The following is a 25,152-nucleotide window of genomic DNA, read 5'->3' as shown; positions in this document are numbered from 1 at the left end:
ACGACCACAAGTAAGATAAAAAACCCCCAGCCTGTTATAGCGGGTAACCTTTATTTACATGACTCCCACAGTACTATTAATTTTGCCGTGTGAACTCCGTGTGGGTGCCCACGCCGCCCGAGCCGTGCCCTAATTGAGTTCATTTCCATCTCTGTGCGATCACGGGGAATTACGGCGGCGATAAATCAGAGGGACAGCCCCGCCAGGCCCCGCTATACGGTCCCTAATGCAGCTAATTACCAAAAGTGATTTCTACGGCGAGATCAATACCAAAACGAATTGGAAATGACTTGCAATCACAAAGAGCAGAGGAGAATGTATTAAAAAGGCAGCGGGGAAAAAAGGTGCAGGAGGGGGACCGAAAAATGGCGTGAGAAGGGTGTGGAAAAATCAGTTTTAATTTGAGGCAATATTAATCAGGTTTGCGCAACCTCCTCCTTTTTACGCCCTCCTTTTCTTTCACCGGGGCTACACTCGCTATTAGGGCTTGTCTGGTGTCCGCGTCAGAGCATTAAAAAGCCATTTTGAAGAGGCCAGGCTCAATAAGCCTCATCCCTCTTGGAAGACAAACATGACAAAAAACCTTCCTAATTGTTAGAAATCCCACTGTTTACATTAAACATGCTGAGTATTTGGCGAACACCGTTTCGTCCTACTAATTTCAGCGATCCTCGAACTCATCGTAGATTGTTTACATGTGCAACTTTCTCCGGAGCCGCCACAGAAAAATGTGTTTTAATGCCAGTCCTTCTTTTGTCTCATTTTGTCCACCAAACGTTTTATACTGTGCGTGAATGCACAAAGGTGAGCTTTGTTGATGTTATTGCCTTTTAGGAGTGCTAATCGATGCTAACATGCTATTTAGCCTAGCTGTATGTACATATTGCATCATTATGCCTCGTTTGTAGGTCTGTGTATTTAATTTATATTTGCATGTCTCATGACAGACTATCCCCCCCTCCTTTTCTTTCACCGGGGTACACTTGCTATTAGGGCTTGTCTGGTGTCCGCGTCAGAGCATTAAAAAGCCATTTTGAAGAGGCCGGGCTCAAAAGGCCTCATCCCTCTAGGAGAACAAACATGACAAAAAACCTTCCTAATTGTTAGAAATCCCACTGTTTACACTAAACATGCTGAGTATTTGGCAAACACCGTTTCGTCCTACTAATTTCAGCGAAACTCGAACTCATCGTAGATTGTTTACATGTGCAACTTTCTCCGGAGCCGCCACAGAAAAATGTGTTTTAATGCCAGTCCTTCTTTTGTCTCATTTTGTCCACCAAACGTTTTATACTGTGCGTGAATGCACAAAGGTGAGCTTTGTTGATATTATTGACTTCCTTGCTATTAGGGCTTGTTTGGTGTCCGCGTCAGAGCATTAAAAAGCCGTTTTGAAGAGGCCAGGCTCAATAGGCCTCATCCCTCTAGGAGGACAAACATGACAAAAAAACCTTCCTAATTGTTAGAAATCCCACTGTTTACATTAAACATGCTGAGTATTTGGCGAACACCGTTTCGTCCTACTAATTTCAGCGATCCTCGAACTTATCGTAGTTTGTTAACATGTGCAACTTTCTCCGACGCCGCCACAGAAAAATGTGTTTTAATGCCAGTCCTTCTTTTGTCTCATTTTGTCCACCAAACGTTTTACACTGTGCGTGAATGCACAAAGGTGAGCTTTGTGAATATTATTGACTTGTTGGAGTGCTAATCGATGTTAACGTGCTATTTAGGCTAGCTGTGTGTACATATTGCATCATTATGCCTCGTTTGTAGGTATATTTGAGCTCATTTAACTTCCTTTACTTAATATCCTCTGTGTATTTAATTTATATTTGCATGTCTCATGACACATTATCCCCCTCCTTTTCTTTCACCGGGGTACACTTGCTATTAGGGCTTGTCTGGTGTCCGCGTCAGAGCATTAAAAAGCCATTTTGAAGAGGCCAGGCTCAATAAGCCTCATCCCTCTTGGAGGACAAACATGACAAAAAACCTTCCTAATTGTTAGAAATCCCACTGTTTACATTAAACATGCTGAGTATTTGGCGAACACCGTTTCGTCCTACTCAATTCAGCCATCCTCAAACTCATCTTAGATTGTTTACATGCACAACTTTCTCCGGCGCCGCCACAGAAAGACGCGTTTTAATGCCACTCCTTCTTTGTCTCATTTTGTCCACCAAACGTTTTATACTGTGCGTGAATGCACAAAGGTGAGCTTTGTTGATATTATTGACTTCCTTGCTATTAGGGCTTGTTTGGTGTCCGCGTCAGAGCATTAAAAAGCCGTTTTGAAGAGGCCAGGCTCAAACGGCCTCATCCCTCTAGGAGAACAAACACGACAAAAAACCTTCTTAATTGTTAGAAATCCCACTTTTTACATTAAACATGCTTCACTGATGAGAGTACTTGGCAAGCACCGTTTTGTCCTATTAATTTCAACGATCCTCAAACTCATCGTAGTTTGTTTACAACTTTCTCCGACGCTGCCACAGAAAGACCTGTTTTTATGCCACTCCTTCTTTTGTCTCATTTTGTCCACCAAACGTTTTATACTGTGCGTGAATGCACAAAGGTGAGCTTTGTTGATATTATTGACTTGTTGGAGTGCTAATCGATGTTAACATGCTATTTAGGCTAGCTGTGTGTACATACTGCATCATTATGCCTCGTTTGTAGGTATATTTGAGCTCATTTAACTTCCTTTACTTAATATCCTCTGTGTATTTAATTTATATTTGCATGTCTCATGACAGATTATCCCCCCCTCCTTTTCTTTCACCGGGGTACACTCGCTATTAGGGCTTGTCTGGTGTCCGCGTCAGAGCATTAAAAAGCCATTTTGAAGAGGCCAGGCTCAATAAGCCTCATCCCTCTAGGAGGACAAACATGACAAAAAACCTTCCTAATTGTTAGAAATCCCACTGTTTACATTAAACATGCTGAGTATTTGGCAAACACTGTTTTGTCCTACTAATTTCAGCGATCCTCGAACTCATCGTAGTTTGTTTACGTGCGCAACATTCTCCGGTGCCGCCACAGAAAGACGCGTTTTAATGCCACTCCTTCTTCATCTCATTTTGTCCACCAAACGTTTTATACTGTGCGTGAATGCACAAAGGTGAGCTTTGTTGATATTATTGACTTCCTTGCTATTAGACCTTGTCTGGTGTCCGCGTCAGAGCATTAAAAAGCCGTTTTGAAGAGGCCGGGCTCAACAGGCCTCATCCCTCTAGGAGAACAAACACGACAAAAAACCTTCCTAATTGTTAGAAATCCCACTGTTTACATTAAACATGCTGAGTATTTGGCGAACACCGTTTCGTCCTACTAATTTCAGCGATCTTCGAACTCATCGTAGTTTGTTAACATGTGCAACTTTCTCCGACGCCGCCACAGAAAGACGCGTTTTAATGCCAGTCCTTCTTTTGTCTCATTTTGTCCACCAAACGTTTTACACTGTGCGTGAATGCACAAAGGTGAGCTTTGTTGATATTATTGACTTGTTGGAGTGCTAATCGATGTTAACGTGCTATTTAGGCTAGCTGTGTGTACATATTGCATCATTATGCCTCGTTTGTAGGTATATTTGAGCTCATTTAACTTCCTTTACTTAATATCCTCTGTGTATTTAATGTATATGTGCATGTCTCATGACACATTATCCCCCGCTCCTTTTCTTTCACCGGGGTACACTTGCTATTAGGGCTTGTCTGGTGTCCGCGTCAGAGCATTAAAAAGCCATTTTGAAGAGGCCAGGCTCAATAAGCCTGATCCCTCTAGGAGGACAAACATGACAAAAAAACCTTCCTAATTGTTAGAAATCCCACTGTTTACACTAAACATGCTGAGTATTTGGCAAACACCGTTTCGTCCTACTAATTTCAGCGATACTCAAACTCATCGTAGATTGTTTACATGTGCAACTTTCTCCGGAGCCGCCACAGAAAAATGTGTTTTAATGCCAGTCCTTCTTTTGTCTCATTTTGTCCACCAAACGTTTTATACTGTGCGTGAATGCACAAAGGTGAGCTTTGTTGATATTATTGACTTCCTTGCTATTAGTCCTTGTCTGGTGTCCGCGTCAGAGCATTAAAAAGCCGTTTTGAAGATGCCGGGCTCAACAGGCCTCATCCCTCTAGGAGAACAAACATGACAAAAAAACCTTCCTAATTGTTAGAAATCCCACTGTTTACATTAAACATGCTGAGTATTTGGCAAACACCGTTTCGTCCTACTAATTTCAGCGATACTCGAACTCATCGTAGATTGTTTACATGTGCAACTTTCTCCGGAGCCGCCACAGAAAAATGTGTTTTAATGCCAGTCCTTCTTTTGTCTCATTTTGTCCACCAAACGTTTTATACTGTGCGTGAATGCACAAAGGTGAGCTTTGTTGATATTATTGACTTCCTTGCTATTAGGCCTTGTCTGGTGTCCGCGTCAGAGCATTAAAAAGCCCTTTTGAAGAGGCCAGGCTCAATAAGCCTCATCCCTCTAGGAGGACAAACATGACACAAACCTTCCTAATTGTTAGAAATCCCACTGTTTACACTAAACATGCTGAGTATTTGGCGAACACCATTTTGTCCTACTAATTTCAGCGATCCTCAAACTCATCCTAGTTTGTTTATGTGCGCAACTTTCTCCGCCGCCGCCACAGAAAGACGTGTTTTAATGCCAGTCCTTCTTTTGTCTCATTTTGTCCACCAAACGTTTTATACTGTGCGTGAATGCACAAAGGTGAGCTTTGTTGATATTATTGACTTCCTTGCTATTAGGGCTTGTCTGGTGTCCGCGTCTGAGCATTAAAAAGCCATTTTGAAGAGGCCAGGCTCAATAGGCCTCATCCCTCTAGGAGAACGAACATGACAAAATTAGTTAGAAATCCCACTGTTTACATTAAACATGCTTCACTGATGGGAGTATTTGGCGAGCGCCGTTTTGTCCTACTAATTTCAGCGATCCTCAAATTCATCGTAGTTTGTTTACAACTTTCTCCGACGCTGCCACAGAAAGACCTGTTTTTATGCCACTCCTTCTTTTGTCTCATTTTGTCCACCAAACGTTTTATACTGTGCGTGAATGCACAAAGGTGAGCTTTGTTGATATTATTGACTTGTTGGAGTGCTAATCGATGCTAACATGCTATTTAGGCTAGCTGTGTGTACATATTGCATCATTATGCCTCGTTTGTAGTTATATTTGAGCTCATTTAACTTCCTTTACTTAATATCCTCTGTGTATTTAATTTATATTTGCATGTCTCATGACACATTATCCCCCCTCATTTTCTTTCACCGGGGTACACTCGCTATTAGGGCTTGTCTGGTGTCCGCGTCAGAGCATTAAAAAGCCATTTTGAAGAGGCCAGGCTCAATAAGCCTCATCCCTCTTGGAGGACAAACATGACAAAAAACCTTCCTAATTGTTAGAAATCCCACTCTTTACATTAAACATGCTGAGTATTTGGCAAACACCGTTTCGTCCTACTCAATTCAGCCATCCTCGAACTCATCTTAGATTGTTTACATGCGCAACTTTCTCCGGCGCCGCCACAGAAAGATGCATTTTAATGCCACTCCTTCTTTGTCTCATTTTGTCCACCAAACGTTTTATACTGTGCGTGAATGCACAAAGGTGAGCTTTGTTGATATTATTGACTTCCTTGCTATTAGGGCTTGTTTGGTGTCCGCGCCAGAGCATTAAAAAGCCGTTTTGAAGAGGCCAGGCTCAAAAGGCCTCATCCCTCTAGGAGAACAAACACGACAAAAAACCTTCTTAATTGTTAGAAATCCCACTTTTTACATTAAACATGCTTCACTGATGAGAGTACTTGGCAAGCACCGTTTTGTCCTATTAATTTCAACTATCCTCGAACTCATCGTAGTTTGTTTACAACTTTCTCCGATGCTGCCACAGAAAGACGTGTTTTAATGCCACTCCTGCTTTGTCTCATTTTGTCCACCAAACATTTTATACTGTGCGTGAATGCACAAAGGTGAGCTTTGTTGATGTTATTGACTTGTTGGAGTGCTAATCGATGCTAACATGCTATTCAGACTAGCTGTATGTACATATTGCATCATTATGCCTCGTTTGTAGGTATATTTGAGCTCATTTAACTTCCTTTACTTATATCCTCTGTGTATTTAATTTATATTTGCATGTCTCATGACAGATTATCCCCCCCTCCTTTTCTTTCACCGGGGTACACTCGCTATTAGGGCTTGTCTGGTGTCCGCGTCAGAGCATTAAAAAGCCATTTGAAGAGGCCAGGCTCAATAGGCCTCATCCCTCCCACACTTCTGGCAGCCATGTGGTCGGGTCATCAGGACCCCACTGTGCTTCGCCACTCGCCCCCTTTTTTCCACCCCGCCCGCCCGGCCCGGCCCGGGCCCTGCCCACCGCTCATCTGCATGACAAAATGGCTCTTGTGCGGCGGGGGCCCGGCGGAATAGAGACGAACATCCAGCCTAGTGCCAGGGAACAGTTGTAAGAAGACAATTAGAGTTTATCTGGGATAGAGGCGGACAAGACCGGGGTCACCGGCTCGCCCCTGAGGGACCCCCGTCCCATTGAGACAAACAGATGCCCTCTGATACGAGCACTCGCAAGGCACAAATGTGTGCACACGCTTATCCCCTTGAAGAAGGGGGCCGACTGGGAGGTGTCATCACATGAAAGGATTCATCACACATGTAAACACCCTTAGCGTGGACGGTGCAAGGATTCAGTGCAGCACCGAAATAAATATGCCACAATTTGCAAAACACGATGTATTGATTCGTCATCCGGTTTTCGTTTTTTTTTTTTTGAAGGTTTGCGCTCCGCTTTAAAAACCACAACCACATGTCTCTCCTGTAACAAAGCCCTGAATGTCTCCTCCCTTGACTGGTCACAGGGATGACTGCAGTGGAGCACAAAGCGCCAGCTGACACCCCGTCCTTTCACTCTTCTCCCAATCCCTCGCTCATCCTGCTTCCTCCTCAGACAAGGCCCTAATGCGTGCATACATCATAGAGCAGGGCTACTCAACTGGCAAGCCGGAGGCCAAATATGGACCGGTAATGACACCATACCGGTCCCCCCGGGTTCAGTTCAAAACTCGGGATTCCTCTAATTAACCAGTGGCGGGTCGTGCGTTTCCCACTGACGGAACCAGATTTTTTACATATATCCATACTTAAGTGTTACTTCTTCACTTCCATAGTCATATTACAAAACAGCTAGTGTTTTTCCAATTCAGTCTGCCAAGTAAAAGTTTGACTGTATGTAGGCCTTGAAGCTTTTGGAATGCAAAGGGTAGACAAAACAACGAGGTAGGAGAGAACGGGGAGGGCGAGGGAGAAGCAGACCGGATAGAGCCACGCATCTGGATGGGTTATGCAAGGCTGGTCGCATTATTTTCAAAGCTTTGAGAATAAACCACAAAATACCAACTACTGCCTGGTGTTCAATTTAAACTCCAGCTTATGTGCCATAAAAAGAACTTGGGAGTGACCAGCAGCTTAAAATCCCTGGGAGGAAGAGCTGGTCGACGCAACACCACCTAGGCCTTTAGTTATGTCCTACTTCAGGGGTGTCAAAGTCATTTTAGATCGGGGGCCACATGGAGAAAAATATACTCCAAAGTGGGCCGGACTGGTAAAATCACGGCACGATAACTTAAAAATAAAGACGACTTCAGATTGCTTTCTTTTTTTCTTTTTTTTTTATTAAATCAACATAAAAAACACAAGATACACTTTAATTAGTGCACCAATCCAAAAAAGTCCCTCCCCCATTTACACTCATTCACACTTATTCACACAAAAGGGGTTGTTTCTTTCTGTTATTAAATGTCTGGTTCCTACAATATAAAACAATACAGTCTGCAAGGGATACAGTCCTTGTGTCAATACTTGGACTAGGGGTTGTGTTTTCCCGGAATGCAAAGGAAAGTTGGCGCGGGCAAGGCGTGAATGTAAGTACATATTTTATTTTAACACTACAACTACAAAAAAGGAAGCAAACAAAAGGCGCGCACAATGGCGGAGAACAAACTTGACTAATGCAAACAAAAGACTAGAACAAAGGCAATTAACTATGAACACGAAACAAAAACACTTAATGTGGCATGACATGAAGCATGAACTATAGTAGACAGGAATATCATGGGTAGCAGAGGTAGTATGGATGAATAGGATAGATAATGTCACCAGGACGAACAACAGAAACAGACCGGCTTAAATAGCAGTGACATGATCAGTGAAAACAGGTGCGTGACTCAAAACGTGAAACAGGTGCGTGACATGACAGGTGAAAACTAATGGGTTGCTATGGTGAAAAAACAAACAAAAGTGCGCAAAAAGAGTCCAAAAACAAAACCGAACATGACTAAAACCATACATGATCATACAGACATGACACCTTGAAGCACACATGATTGTGTGTGCTGCTGGTCCACTAACATTTTCATTAATTACTATTTTTTTATGTAATTGTTTTTATATTATTTTACTTTCTTTTTTATTAAAGAAAATGTTTTTTATTTATTTATCTTATTTTTTTTAATTTGTTTTTTTAAAAAGACCTTATCTTCACCAGACCAGGTTGTCAATGAAGTTGGATTGTTTAAAGGGTTCTTAGATTGCTTTCTTTGTTTAAAAATAGAACTAGCACATTGAGAAATTGTAGAAATCGTAATGTTGTTGAGGTTTTTTTTTACACTTACATGTTGCGGTTAATAGTATTCTACCTTTATTTCTCGTTATTTATATTTTTCTGAATAAATTATACTAGTGTTAATTTTCAATCTATCAAGATAAAAAAATGTTTTAACAAAATCAAATTACAGTATGTTATTTATGTAGTACTCACATCATGTGGTTTATTTTGTACATACACTATATTGCCAAAAGTATTTGGCCGCCTGCCTTTACTCACATATGAACTTGAAGTGCCATCCCAGGGAATTGTCCAAAATGTTTTGGTATCCTGGAGCAATCAAAGTCCCTTTCACTGGAACTAAGGGGCCAAGCCTAACTCCTGAAAAACCAACCCCACGCCATAATTCCTCCTCCACCAAAATTCACACTCGTCACAATGCAGTCCGAAATGTAGCGTTTTCCTGGCAACCTCCAAACACAGACTGGTCCATCAGGTTGCCAGATGGAAAAGCGTGACTCATCAGTCCAGAGAAGGCATCTAGAGTCCAGTGGCAACGTGCTTTACACCAATGCATCCCACGCTTTGCATTGGACTTGGTGATGTATGGCTTAGATGCAGCTGCTCGGCCATGGAAACCCATTCCATGAAGCTCTCTGCGTGCTGTACGTGGGCTAATTGTAAGGTCACATGACGTTTGGAGCTCTGTAGCAACTGACTGTGCAGAAAGTCTTTGCACTATGCGCTGACCCCTCTCTGTCAGTTTACGCGGCCTACCACTTGGTGGCTGAGTTGCTGTTGTTCCCAAACTCTTCACTTTTCTTATAATAAAGTTGACTTTGGAATATTTAGGAGCGAGGACATTTCACGACTGGATTTCTTACACAGGTGGCATCCTATGACAGTTCCACGCTGGAAATCACTGAGAGCGGCCCATTCTTTCACAAATGTTTGCAGAAACAGTCTCCATGCCTAAATGCTTGATTTTATACACCGGGCCAAGTGATTAGGACACCTGATTCTCATCATTTGGATGGGTGGCCAAATTATTTTGGCAATATAGTTTATGTAGCATAATCTACAAAGATACAAAGAATTGCTATTGCAACATCCAGTGGAAACATTTAGAACTGCTGTTTCTTTCATTCAAAAATTTCAGGTACATTTTTATACTTAGCAAACTCATCCCGCGGGCCAGATAAAACCGGATCCGACCCTCAGGCCGTACGTTTGACACCCCTGTCCTACTTAGTGCCACTACTTTGAACTCCTTCTATTTGTTTTTAAATGTCTAAACAACCTCGCGCCAACATATCTCTCCGACCTCCTTCAGCCTTACTGCCCCACCCGATCCCTAAGATCAGCCGATCAGCTGCTACTGACTGTCCCTGGCACAAGGCTGAAGCTTAGAGGTGACAGAGCTTTCGCCGCTGCTGCTCCCAACCTCTGGAACGACCTACCTCTGAGTGTTAGACAAGCCCCCTCTCTTCCTGTTTTTAACTCTCTCTTAAAAATATACTTTTATTCCATGGCTTTTAACACTGAGTGATAGCCATCCTGCAATGGCGCCTCATAATACACCTGCTGTGAACCTGTTTTTATGTTTTTATGTTTTATTTATTTATTTTTTTATCGTGTTCTGTTTGTGTTGTGTTGTGTTTGCTCGGTTCTCGTATTATCTTTAACCTGCCCATTGTACAGCACTTTGGCTACCCTTGTGGTAAATTTTAAATGGGCTTTATAACTAAAGTTGATTTGATTTCATTTGATTTGACTTCAATAAATACCTCTCAAATACAATCATATACGTCGCCACATGACCACGGCTTGAAAAATACTACGCAGAAACACACTTGCGCACTACTGGGCATTGAATCGCCTCAATTTGTCACTAGTGTACAAAACGGGCTGTTATTCGGCGCATTTAAAGATCAATAAAGCCGCACCGGACTTGGTACTGTTAAAATTTTAGTAAAACACATATTGAATGTCAAAAAATATATTTGAACTCACAAATTGCAACGGCCATTTGATGCCGTATAAGCCATTGGTACCGCTCGTAGTTGGTTGATTCGAGTGGAAGTGGCAGGCCAACCATTTCACCGCCAAGACAGCTTAACTCGTTTCCGTGGTCGGCCGACCTCGTCTCACAAGATCTAGCCTCTCTTTAAATATCCTTCTTGAAAATGCCCTGGCAAATATATACCTGCCACCTAATCAACGTTTTGCTCTGCTTCTTTGTCGGTTAAAAAAGTGAATACCGCTGATTCCTCCGCTGGCCGGGTATGGCTCCGGTGCCACTTTCTGCTTTCGTAAATCACAACTTTCGATTGGATACTTGGGAGTGACAAGCGAGTATCCAATCATAGTCACGTTCGACGTAAGGCCACATAGATGGGCTACTGTCAACAATTCGTGATCTGATCGCAACGGTCCTTTGTTCGTTTACACTGCACAGCCGCCGCTAATGTTGATTCAGAAGGCCTCCGGCAGAATTTATACAGCGCTGGCGACAAGCTAGCTGAATTCTGATTGGCTAAAAGCTCTAACTTAAAAAACAGCAACATTGGAACTTAGTATGACATTAAGAGAATATGACGAATACCGTATTTTTCGGACTATAAGCCGCAGTGTTTTTCATAGTTTGCGGGTGCGCGACTTATACTCAGGAGCGACTTATGTGTGAAATGATTAACACATTACCGTAAAATATCAAATAATATTATTTAGCTCATTCACGTAAGAGACTAGACGTATAAGATTTCATGGGATTTAGCGATTAGGAGTGACAGATTGTTTGGTAAACGTATAGCATGTTCTATATGTTATAGTTATTTGAATGACTCTTACCATAATATGTTACGTTAACATACCAGGCACGTTCTCAGTTGGTTATTTATGCCTCATATAACGTACACTTATTCAGCCTGTTGTTCACTATTCTTTATTTATTTGAAATTGCCTTTCAAATGTCTATTCTTGGTGTTGGGTTTTATCTAATACATTTCCGCAAAAAATGCGACTTATACTCCAGTGCGACTTATATATGTTTTTTTCCTTCTTTATTATGCATTTTCGGCCGGTGCGACTTATACTCCGGATCGACTTATACTCCGAAAAATGCGGTACTTTTGTATATTTATGAAAAGTAAATAAAAAATAAAATGAACTTTTGTCAATTTATGATCATGATTTATGTTAAATCAGCAGAGAAGGCCTTGCTGGCCACTGCTGTAAACACAATGGCAGATCCTTGCGTTGACATTTTTACCTTGCTAGCAAACATAGAACACTGGGGTCCAAACTTGTGATTTATAACTCAGGCATTCATCAAGGCACCCCTTTAAGTCCTCTCCTTTTTGGCAGTCACATGATTTACGTAACTCGGGTGTTGCTGTAGCTTGTTTACTTCAGATGCAGTCAGTTGAGTTGAGTTGAGTTTGAGTTTATTTGGAACATGCATGCATACAACATGATGCATCACAATTTCCAGTTCCTCTATTCAACATGTTCGAAAAGGAGTAGGAAGAAGCAGAGCTTATTTAATCCTACCCCTTTTCCTTTACATAGCAGTTGATAAAACTTGTGTTTACTTCCTGGTCTCAATTTATTCACAATTTACTCCATAAGTAATAACATTAGAAAGAAAGAAAGAAAAATTAGTGAAGTAAGTTATATTTTATATGGTGAGATAAATAAGATTATCTAGAAAATGAATGGATGGATGAAATAAATTCAGAATGTTTATCATGGTTCCTCTTCTTTGTACTTTGTAAACACTTTAAGTTTGAAGAGTTTCTTGAAGTGGATTATTTTAATACATTGTTTGTTGTCTTTACTTAATCCATAATTTAATTCCACATACTGATATACTGAAGGTCTTAAGTGTTGTATGTGCGTACAAATGTTTTAAATTACATGTTTCTAGTAGTAGTCAGTAGTAATGTGTTCAACTTATTTAGTTATACTAGTAGTGTTAAAGTTAAAGTACCAATGATTGTCACACACACACACACACTGGGTGTGGCGAAATTATTCTCTGCATTTGACCCATTGACCCACCCATTGATCACCCCCGGGAGGTGAGGGGAGCAGTGAGTAGCAGCGGTGGCCACGCCCGGGCATCATTTTTGGTGTTTTAACCCCCCAATTCCAACCATTGATGCTGAGTGCCAAGCAGGGAGGTAATGGGTCCCATTTTTATAGTCTTTGGTATGACTCTGGGTTTGAACTCACAACCGACCGATCTCACTAGGCCACTGAGTAAGTTCCGCAAGGTTCCATTACAGGTCCTCTCTTTTTCATCATTTGGGTTAGTCAACGGGTTGCCCGAGTCCAGTTAAAAAAAACTTTTGAGTGCCTCACATTTTTGCAGCAAAAACTGTCATAGAGCTACATTTTTGCAGAGCGCTCCTGTAACTCTGACAACATACAGTAAATAGAGCAAAATCCAATGTCTACGAATGCTGGCCCCTTTGCTTTCTAGAAATGTGACCCACCCCCCCAAAACAATTTAGTTGAAAATCCCTCTCACAGTCAGCACGGATCCTCAGTAAATATGTCCTATAGCAGTGGTTCTTAACCTGGGTTCGATCGAACCCTAGGGGTTCTGTGAGTCGGCCTCAGGGGTTCGGCGGAGCCTCCGCCGCGGAGGCAAGACACACCCCACTCATTGTGTAAATAAAAACTTCTCCCTATCGGCGTATTATGGATACCCCCAAACAATGTTCCCTCTAACTCGGTGGCCTAGTGGTTAGAGTGTCCGCCCTGAGATCGGTAGGTTGTGAGTTCAAACCCCGGCCGAGTCATACCGAAGACTATAAAAATGGGACCCATTAGCTCCCTGCTTGGTACTCAGCATCAAGGGTTGGAATTGGGGGTTAAATCACCAAAAATGATTCCCGGGCGCGGCACCACTGCCCACTGCTCCCCTCACCTCCCAGGGGGTGAACAAGGGTGATGGGTCAAATGCAGAGGACACATTTCACCACACCTAGTGTGTGACAATCATTGGTAGTTTGACTTAGATGTGCACACTGTGGCCACACCAGCAGCACACCTGTCCCAAACCTGACTAAATACCAGGTTAATGACGCCAAAAGGGACAAGCGGTAGAAAATGGATGGATGGATGGATGTTTTATTATTATAATCAAATGACAGCAGTCATTTCCATGGGATTATTTTCTAAAATAAGTGTTTTGGCCCACTTACAATGACAGTAACACAACATATTGTTTTTCATGAGCTGTGTACTAGTATTGTATGTCTGGGTGGGGGTCCTGCTTTGGAAATAATTTGTACCCCTTTCCGATATCCCATTTAGTTCCCACTAAAACATTCACATGTTGCACAATGAGATGTAAACATGGGATCATGTGTACATTCCTGTAACGTTCTGTTTGTAAAATATATCCTAATTAGTATTTATTTAATATAATAACATAATTTCATGATTAATATTAAGAAAAAAACATTTTATTTTTCACTAAAGAAGGGTTCGGTGAAAGCGCATATGAAACTGGTGGGGTTCAGTACAAGGTTAAGAACCACTGCCCTATAGGAATCCTAATTGGCATCTATGGAATGTTCTGCAAAACCCTGCTTCTACTCAAATATACTTACAAGTGTTACAGTAATTTGTATTTGTTTTGCATCCATGCAGGCGAATGAGTACTCCCTCCCGTCCCTAAACAACGGCCTGGAAGACGTGAAGCCGAGCCTCTCCGGCAGCGGCAGTTCCGACCTGGCCTCGAGCGTTTCCCAGAGCTACTCGGTTGTGACAGGTACAGTCCGACTAACAATAGAAACACTGTGCAAAGTCAACCAAAACAACAAAGTTTTACCCTGACACCTGGACCAGGGGTGCCCAAATATTTTGTTTCCAAGGGGCCAAAGTGAAAAAAATGTGCGATAATAAGCGTACAGCTGCACAATAAAAGTTGAATCCCATATTAGCAACATTTGAGGTAGTGCAGAGCATCAAATTCAACAGATGGCAACTTTCTCGTCAATGATTCTGTGAGCCTAAAAGAGTAGGAATATGTATACAATTTTGGGAAGCCACCCAAAACGACCCCACTTTAGACCCTCTGAAATCCCTCTATACAATTTTTCCCAATACTACTTTATCCCAACCATGTTCCGACTCATTCCATTTTTCAACAAAAGCCTTTTAATGTGTACTAGGGTTGTACGGTACACCGGTAGTAGTATAGTACCGCGATATTAATGAATCACATTCGGTACTACACCGCCTCTGAAAAGTACCGGTACATTTACATTGCCGTATGAACAACGCCAACACTGTCATAAACATGTGTCATATAGTGAAACCACACTAAACAACATTGACAAACACATTTTGGGATAATATTTGCACCGCAACAGAACATAAACACTACAGAACAAATTACCAGAATTCCCTGCACAATGTAAACAAACGCCATTGGTGGATCTACACCTAACATCCACTGTAATGATACCAAGTACAGTAGCGTATCTAGTCGATACTACTATGATTCCGTCTATATTTTTTTGGCATCGCAACAATAAAAAAAAAAAAATTATGTTTATAAACTCAGGAAATACGTCCTTAGACACATGAATAGATCCTGTAACGACTTGGTATCGGATCGATACCCAAATCAATCAAAACTAATCCAAACAACAGAAGAATAAGTGATTATTACATTTTAACAGAAGTGTAGATAGAACATGTTAAAAGAGAAAGTAAGCAGATATTAACAGTAAATGAACAAGTAGATTAATAATTCATTTTATACCGCTTGTCCTTGATAATTTGGACAAAATAATAGAATGGAAAATGACACAATATGTTACTGCATACGTCAGCAGCTAAATTAGGAGCCTTTGTTTGCTTAACTACTACTAAAAGACAAGTTGTCTTGTATGTTCACTATTTTATTTAAGGACTACTATGATTACATCGATATTTTTTAGCATCACATCTTTTGTTTTTTTTAAATTCATATTATGTTTATAAACTCAGGAAATACGTCCCCGGACACATGAGGACTTTGAATAGGACCAATGTATGATCCTGTAACGACTTGGTATCGGATTGATGCCCAAATTTGTGGTAAAGTAAAGTATCCAAACAACAGAAGAATAAGTGATTATCACATTTTAACAGAAGTGTAGATAGAACATGTTTAAACGTAAAATATCCAAATATTAACAGTAAATGAACACATAGATTAATAATGCATTTTCTACCACTTGTCCTTAATAATGTTGACAAAATAATAGAATGATAAATGACACAATATGTTACTGCATATGTCAGCAGACTAATTAGGAGTCTTTGGTTGTTTACTTACTACTAAAAGACAAGTTGTCTGGTATGTTCACTATTTTATTTAAGGACAAACTTGCAATAAAAAACATATGTTTATTGTACCGTAAGATTTTTTTGTTAAAATATAGCCAATAATGCCATTTTTTGTGGTTCCCCTTTATTTAGAAAAGTACCGAAAAGTATCGAAATACATTTTGGTATCGGTACTAGTGCGGACTATCAAGGTAGTAACAGCAGATTACTAAAAATCGCATTTTACCCGCCAGTTTAAGGCTCACAACAACACAGCATGATAATTACCCAGATTCTGCAACATTATAGATCAGTGGTTCTTAACCTGGGTTCGATCGAACCCTAGGGGTTCGGTGAGTTGGCCTCAGGGGTTCGGCGGAGCCTCCGCCGCGGAGGTCAAGACACACCCGACTCATCGTGTACAAACCCCGTTTCCATATGAGTTGGGAAATTGTGTTAGATGTAAATATAAATGGAATACAATGATTTGCAAATCATTGTATTCCGTTTATATTTACATCTAACACAGGGGTCACCAACCTTTTTGAAACCAAGAGCTACTTCTTGGGTACTGATTAATGCGAAGGGCTACCAGTTTGATACACACTTAAATAAATTGCCAGCAATAGCCGATTTGCTCAATTTACCTTTAACTCTATGTTATTATTAATAATTAATGATATTTATCTTTGTGGAAACACTGATCATCTTAATGATTTCTCACAATAAATATATATAGAAACAGATAAATATCAATATGCAACACTTTATTTTTATATTTTCTCTAAGTACACATTTTTCAAATTGAACATTTTCAAATGATCACTTCTTAGACAGTCTTGTGAAATCACAATATCCCATTTTAACTAGCTAGCCACTAACAGTTTTTAACAAATCATGAATGACTTTGCACCATGTTTGTACAAATAATAACTCATGTAAAATACAAAAGTCAACTCTCAAATTTTTAAATAAATCATGTCACACTTTGAACTGGACTATATGTGTTTAAATATCCTAAAATTATTTTTAAGGTTGTATTTTTTCTCTAAAATTGTCTTTCTGAAAGTTATAAGAAGCAAAGTAAAAAAATTAATGAAGTTATTTAAACAAGTGAAGACCAAGTCTTTAAAATATTTTCTTGGATTTTCAAATTCTATTTGAGTTTTGTCTCTCTTAGAATTAACAATGCCGAGCAAAGCGAGACCAGCTTGCTAGTAAATATAGAGGCAGCTTACTGGTAAGTGCTGCTATTTGAGCTATTTTTAGAACAGGCCACCGGGCTACTCATCTGGTCCTTACGGGCTACCTGGTGCCCGCGGGCACCGCGTTGGTGACCCCTGATCTAACACAATTTCCCAATTCATATGGAAACGGGGTTTGTAAATAAAAACTTCTCACCATCGGCATATTATGTATACGGGCAACCGCAGAAGTCACACTAATTTGCAGGTGTGTCATTTGTTGTGAGTTCATGCTCTGTGTTGGTTTGGTTCTTTGAACAAGGTGATGTTCATGCACGGTTCATTTTGTGCACCAGTAAAAAAAAAGCATATAACTTTGTTTTGAATTTGAAAAAAACAACATTTTATTTTTCACTAAAGAAGGGTTCGGTGAATGCGCATATGAAAATGGTGGGGTTCGGTACCTCCAACAAGGTTAAGAACCACTGTTATAGATTCAAGTTCCGAGCTTTAAAAACTCCATTAATCGTAAATAAACCGCAATTTATCTCCCTTCCTGTTGATTACTACTGACTTATGGTCGTTAAATTGCTTTTTTTTTTTTTAATAACAATTCCGCAGTTTCTAAAGAGGACAGATGCAGTCTATCATCGGCGGGGATAAAAATCCTACCCGGCCCCGTTAACATGCTTCTGGTGTAAGAGTTGGATCGGCCCGCTAACAGATTGAAAGGGAACACTTCTCGTAAGAGACAGCTGCTGTTCTCGCCCGTTGTCATCAAAGGCTTTGATGGCCCGCTGATTGACAGCGGGCCGCAGTAACACGGCGCTTGGCTGCCTGCACTGCAAAAACTGAAATCTAAATAAGATTAAATATCTCAAATAAGGGCGATATTTGCTTATTTTCTGTCCGATAAGATCATTCTTCTCACTAAGCAGATTTTATGTTAGAGTGTTTTACTTGTTTTAAGGGTTTTGGTCCTAAATTACCTTATATTGAGTAAAACATGCTTGAAACTAGAATATCAACTGTTGCAAAGCTGTGTCATCAACACTCACAAGTATAAAATTAAATGTTTTAAGTAATAATTTGTTATTTCAAGCATGGAAAAAAAAAAGCATGACTTTGACACAAACGTAAATAGCTAGTTCTGTTTTAACATCGGGTTAATATTGTGGAGGGGGCTAAATTGTTATGGAAAATAATAATGTAACGTTAGGTAATTACAGTACTCCCACCTTACATTCCTCAGGGACATTTGTATTAGATCTTTTAAGCAGGTGTTTTTTGTTTACATTGTTATTGCCTTCAGGTTAGCTAATGTTTGCCCTGCAGGTTATAGTCACTTTTCCACCCCTTTATATATTAGGTATAGTTGTAAGCCTAGTTGTTAAAGTGCACATCATTAATGTTAATTAAGCAATATCACATGAGAGGGAATGCTGTTTTTTTAATTCGAGCACTGCTGTGATTCGGTTAAAGATAATCATAACATATCATTCTCATATAATATGTTAATTTGCTTTCTTTAAGTAAAAAAAAAGGTCAAAGACAAAGCTATTCGGTTTCTTGTGAGTATATACACTTCACTGCCGATGTGGGGGGGGGGGGGCGCCACCTTAAATCTTGCCTAGGGCGCCAGATTGGTTAGGGCCAGGCCTGCCTGCGGGCCGCAAATGGCCCCCGGGCCGCACTTTGGACACCCCTGTTTTAAGGTATTTTGGGGTTCATTGAGGTCAGCTAATTTTACTTGTTTTGGAAAGTCTTGACAAGCCAAATGTTCTTGTTCTATTGGCAGATAATTTTGCTTAGTTCAAATAAAATACCCCCTCATTTTTGTATGTTTTTTTTCTTGTTTTCCAACACTGACTTTTTGCAGTGTGCCTCATTGCGAAGAAGAAGTAGGACCTTAAAGATTAAATGCAGGGACAAAAAAGTGCTAAAATTAGAGTTGTGTGAACCGGCGGGTAATGGTGCAGGTGCCGTGTAATAAATATCACACGACCTCCTCCCGTCTGGATCACACCGTGGCTTCGTCCAGGTTGACGGTTAATTGAAATATGGCTTCATTGTGGCAGCTCTTCCCAGGAGAGGTTAGGTTTACTGAGACTAACATGCCAGCCTTTTTTTTTTTTTTTTTTTTTTAATAAAAGTCCCATAATTGTAAGAGAAGCAAAGACGAGGACAGCATGATTGAAAACTGCATCAGCCCTTCTCAAATGATCCCTGCGAACCCCCCACCCCACCCCTCCGCAGACCCTAAGCTATCAGAAAAGAAAGACCCCCTTTTTTCCTCCCTGAGTATGTGGGAGGTGGATTTACCCAGAAAGTTGGGCCTCAAGAGAAGAAAGGTGTGCTTTTTTTTCTTTTTTTCTTCCTTTTCTGCCGGACTCCTATGAAAGCAGTCTCGCTCTGGGGAGCATACGCATAGCAGGTGGCCTCCCGAGCCACCTGGGGGGGCCCGGGGCCGGGGGCCGCCTAACACGACGCATGCAAAAAGCCAAGACTTGACCAACATTAAATTCATATTATATTCATAAACTCAGGAAACACATGAGAACTTAAATCATGAGCACTGCGACTATCAATCAATCAATCAATGTTTATTTATATAGCCCTAAATCACGAGTGTCTCAAAGGGCTGCACAAGCCACGAAGACATCCTCGGTTCAGAGGCCACATAAGGGCAAGGAAAAACTCACAACCCAGTGGGACGTCGATGTGAAGGACTATGAGAAACCTTGGAGAGGACCGCAGATGTGGGTGACCCCCCGCACCCTCTAGGGCAGACCGGATGCAATGGACGTCGAGTGGGTCTGACATAATATTGTGAAAGTCCAGTCCATAGTGGATCTAACATAATAGTGAGAGTCCAGTCCATAGTGGATCTAACATAATAGTGAGAGTCCAGTCCATAGTGGATCTAACATAATAGTGAGAGTCCAGTCCATAGTGGATCTAACATAATAGTGAGAGTCCAGTCCATAGTGGGGCCAGCCGGAGACCATCCCGAGCGAAGACAGCTCAGCAGCGCAGAGATGTCCCCAACCGATGCACAGGCGAGCGGTCCACCCCGGGTCCCGACTCTGGACAGCCAGCATTTCATCCATGGCCACCGGACCTGTGCCCCCCGCCCCTTCCACAAGGGAGAGGGGGGCGCTAAGTAGATAGGGATAGGCTCCAGTAGATTTATGCTGCTTTAACATCTGCTGACTGAAGCCTTGCTTTTGAAGAATCCTCCATCAAGTCTTTTATTGGGCGCCAAACAATCATCCATGCCACACCCACTTCAAGTCCACTACTTTAAAAACTAAAAAAACAACAACAACAACAACATTATTATTTGTACATTTTCAAAATGTGCTTGTTCTATTTTCAAACAAAGAAAACATTCTGAAGTTGAATTTATTTTGAAGTTATTGTGCCGTGATTTTACCAGGTTTTGTCCGGCCCGCGTGAAGAGTTTGCTAAGTATAAAAATGAGCCAAATTTTTTGAATGAAAGAAACCGCTGTTCTAAATGTGTCCACTAGATGTTGCAATAGCAAAAACCGCGTATTGGCCCAGTCGAGAAAAATGAGCAAACATCCTGTAATTTGATTTTGATATTTTTTTTTTTATCTTGATACATTAAAAATGAACACAGGTTTTTGTGGTGCCCTTTATTTAGAAAAGTAGTGAAAGGTATCGAAAAGTATCGAAATATATTTTGGTACCGGTACCAAAACCCTAGTCTGTTCGAGGGCCGGATCAGGCCCGCAAACAGGTTTTATCCGGCCCGCGAGATGAGTTTGCTAAATATAAAAATAAGCCGAAATGTTTGAATGAAAGAAGCTGCTGTTCTAAATGTGTCCACTAGATGTCGCAATAGCAATTATTTGTATCTTTGTAGATGATGCTACATATGTAAAAAAAACAAAAAAAACATGATGTTAGTACACCAGTCGAGGAAAATGATCAAACTACATAAATAACATCCTGTAATTTGATTTTGATATATATATTTTTTTCTTGATAGATGGAAAATGAACACAAGTTTTTGTGGTGCCCTTTATTTAAAAAAATATCGAAAGGTATCGAAAAGTATCGCAATACATTTTGGTACCGGTACCAAAACCCTAGTCTATTATTGTAGTGTCTAAACCAGGGGTGTCAAACGTAAGGCCCGTGAACAGGTTTTATCCGGCCTGCGGGATGAATTTGCTAAGTATAAAAATAAGCCAACATTTTTGAATGAAAGAAGCTGCTGTTCTAAATGTGTCCACTAGATGTTGCAATAGCAAAACATGCATGTTGTTAGTGCCCCAATCGAGGAAAATGAGCAAACGACATAAATAACATCCTGTAATTTGATTTTGATATTATTTTTTTATCTTGATAGATGGAAAATGAACACGAGTTTTTGTGGTGCCCTTTATTTAGAAAAGTATCGAAAGGTATCGAAACGTGTCAAACGTACGGCCCGAGGGCCGGATCAGGCCCGCGAACAGGTTTTATCCGGCCCGCGAGATGAGTTTGCTAAGTATAAAAATGAGCCGAAATTTTTGAATAAAAGAAGCTGCTGTTCTAAATGTGTCCACTAGATGTCGCAATAGCAATTCTTTGTATCTTTGTAGATGATGCTACATATGTAAAAAAAAAAAAAAAACACATGATGTTAGTACAACAGTCGATTTGCCTGAAAAGCTGGACAGGTCCAAAAAAAAAAAAAAAAAAAAAAAAAGTACACCAGTCGAGGAAAATTATCAAACTACATAAATAACATCCTGTAATTTGATTTTGATATACTTTTTTTATCTTGATAGATGAAAAATGAACACAAGTTTTTGTGGAGCCCTTTCTTTAAAAAAGTATCGAAAGGTATCAAAAAGTATCGAAATACATTTTGGTACCGGTACCAAAACCCTAGTCTATTATTGTAGTGTCTAAACCAGGGGTGTCAAACGTAAGGCCCGCGAACAGGTTTTATCCGGCCTGCGGGATGAATTTGCTAAGTATAAAAATAAGCCAACATTTTTGAATGAAAGAAGCTGCTGTTCTAAATGTGTCCACTAGATGTTGAAATAGCAAAGCATGCATGTTGTTAGTGCCCCAATCGAGGGAAATGAGCAAACGACATAAATAACATCCTGTAATTTGATTTTGATATTATTTTTTTATCTTGATAGATGGAAAATGAACACAAGTTTTTGTGGTGCCCTTTATTTAGAAAAGTATCGAAAGGTATCGAAACGTGTCAAACGTACGGCCCGCGAACAGGTTTTATCCGACCCGCGGGATGAGTTTGCTAAGTATAAAAATGAGCCGAATTTTTTGAATGAAAGAAGCTGCTGTTATAAATGTGTCCACTAGATGTCGCCATAGCTATTCTTTGTATCTTTGTAGATGATGCTACATATGTACAAAAAGTAAACCACCAGTCGAGGAAAATGAGCAAACTACATAAATAACATCCTGTAATTTGATTTTGATATTATTTTTTTTATCTTGATAGATTAAAAACTAACACAAATGAGTTGACTGATGAACATTATCATATAATTTATTCAGAAACTATAAATAACGATATTAGCCGCAACATGTAAGTGTAAAACACAAAAACATTATGATTTGTACATTTTCAGAATGTGCTGTTCTATTTTTTAAACAAAGAATAACAATCTGAAGCTGTCTTTATTTTTAAGTTATCGTGCCGTGATTTTACCAGTCCGGCCCACTTGGGAGTAGATTTTTCCTCCATGCCCCCCCCCCCCCCCCCACCCCCCATTTAAAATGAGTTCGACACCCCTGTTTTAGACGGATACATTTATTTCAGATTGCTTTTATTACTTCATTTTTACAGCTATGCAAAGACTGATTAGATGTAGGTTGTTAGTGCGTGATATTAGCAAATAAGACTGTGTGCCAAGGCTGGGAGAAAAAAATACTAAATTGCCTCCCTCACTTAGGCTGGCATCCAATTATCAATAAATTATTCTCTCTTACTGGAGCGGCAGCTATGAGATTATATTCATTCTTGAAATCTTTTTTCTGCTCCTAATTAAAATTCACACAGTTATTGATCGTGTTGATTTTTATGTCCTGGAATTTGCATAATCTATTAAAGATGAATGATTAATGAATATAGCTCCGGTTGGTGTTCCAAGGTTGCCGTCGCGATAGTGTCCTCTATTTACCTGAATAAGTGAGAGAGATCGGTTGGCTCGGAAAGAGCTGCAGACGATTTACTCCCCTGAGGAATGATTTTCATTACGACACGAGCTAGTCTTGTGTGGTAAAGTTGCGATTGTGTACGTACCAGTAACCCATAAAAAAAACGTGGTACCTCATCCTACGAGCATGATTCGTTCAAATCAGCCTTGCCTGTTGAAAATATTTGGAATCCATTCAATCTGTGCTTGGCCGTCTCAAAACATCACCATTTTAACAAGTAACATGCCTTTTACAAAGAAAAACTAACTTTTAGGTAAGAATCATTGTTTAAAAAAACCCCAATAGATCAGGCCTGGGCAATTAGTTTGACTCGGGGGCCTCATTTAGAGAAAAAAATGTGTCTGGGGGCCAGTATATCTATTTGTAGGAACACTTTATTTTTATTTTATTTTATTTTATTTTTTTTTATTGTTTTTTTTTTTATTTTTTTTATTTATTTATTTTTTTTTTTTTTTTTTTTTATTTTATTTATTTTTTTTTTTTATTTTTTTTTATTTTTTTTTTTTTTTTAATTTTTTAAATTTTTAATTTTTTTTTAATTTTTTTATGTCCTGTCCAGCTTCTCAGGCAAATCATATAGTTGATGTAGATGCCCATATCGGCTGTTCAGGTTTACTTTACAAAAGGGAAGTGTGGGATACTTCTCTTGTTGCCTTATTTGTATTTGATTTTAATAAATGTATTTATATTATCATTTGGTGCAGCCGGGCCGGAGCAGGAGGGGATAGAAAGAGGAAAAAAAGGAAGACAGAGGGGGTAATTGTGGGGACAAGAGGGGGATTAGGCAGAGAGACAAAAACAACAACAGCAAACACAACAACAACAACAACAATAGAGCAACATCAGCAAATACGACATGTACAAATATGATGGTAAAAGTGATAGCAAATAAGCAGTTAGCGGAAATAAAAAATAATACAGAAATGACAACGAGCATTATTACACTAAAAATGGAGCAATACAAATACCAATAGAAATAGCGCTATTGATAATGAACAATACCAATACTTTACCTTTATTATCAACAATACAGTTGTTCAAATGCAACAATACGTATACGCAATGATAACTTGAGATACGAAAGAATGCAGAAAAATGGGGGGGAAGAAAGAGAAGTAACCTACATTAACCTTGTAGATTGTTATAGTAACAATAGGTTAAGCTTTGTCAGAGTGCCACGTGTTATACCCAGTTTACCCTAGGGCAACAACATTAATATATGTTTGATGAAACGTGATTATGTGCATGAGTGTATGTGTGCATATGTACTTGTATATGTACATTATGTGTATATCTGTGTTTGTACAGTGAATGTATATGTACAGTATGTGTATATGTGTGTTTGTACCGTGAATGTATAGTATGTGTATGTGTGTGTTTGTACAGTTTTTTAGGAACACTAATACAAAACCTCACAATAATGTCTGATTGAATGCTAAAAACTTCATGACAGACCGCCTTAAAAAACCGTAAAGGAATTTTAAATTTTTCTATGAACGATAAAACACTGAATATTGACAAAATATGAATGTCACACCCCCTTTCGATCGACATATTTTATAAAACCAAGTGAAACGCAACAAAAATGCAACAAACAGTGAAATATGAACGCCAAGGGTACAAAATAAACCCACCTACAATCTGATATATCTGATATATCACTAAGCGTTAGAACTTTGTTGTGAAAATCTCCTTCCGCGTCTGTGGAAACGCTTCCCGCCCACACTGCTTGGTGCCTCGTCTGAGCTGCTGTGACGTCGATTACCATAGTA

At 39.9% G+C, this 25,152-nt stretch overlaps 1 protein-coding gene across 8 annotated transcripts in view; it reads left to right on the top strand.

Annotated features, from left to right (window-relative positions):
• Positions 1–25,152, top strand: part of pax2a (paired box 2a) — a 123,778-nt gene that overhangs the window by 66,391 nt on the left and 32,235 nt on the right. For all 8 annotated transcript variants that reach the window (XM_062058048.1, XM_062058050.1, XM_062058046.1 and 5 more), the window contains one exon: positions 14,317–14,437. In XM_062058048.1, the coding sequence (XP_061914032.1) occupies positions 14,317–14,437 (121 nt within the window). The remainder of the gene's footprint in view (positions 1–14,316; positions 14,438–25,152) is intronic.

Source organism: Entelurus aequoreus, linkage group LG09, assembly GCF_033978785.1.
Source record: "Entelurus aequoreus isolate RoL-2023_Sb linkage group LG09, RoL_Eaeq_v1.1, whole genome shotgun sequence".
NCBI classification, from domain to species: Eukaryota; Metazoa; Chordata; class Actinopteri; order Syngnathiformes; family Syngnathidae; genus Entelurus; species Entelurus aequoreus.
This window is presented reverse-complemented; position numbering and strand designations above follow the sequence as displayed.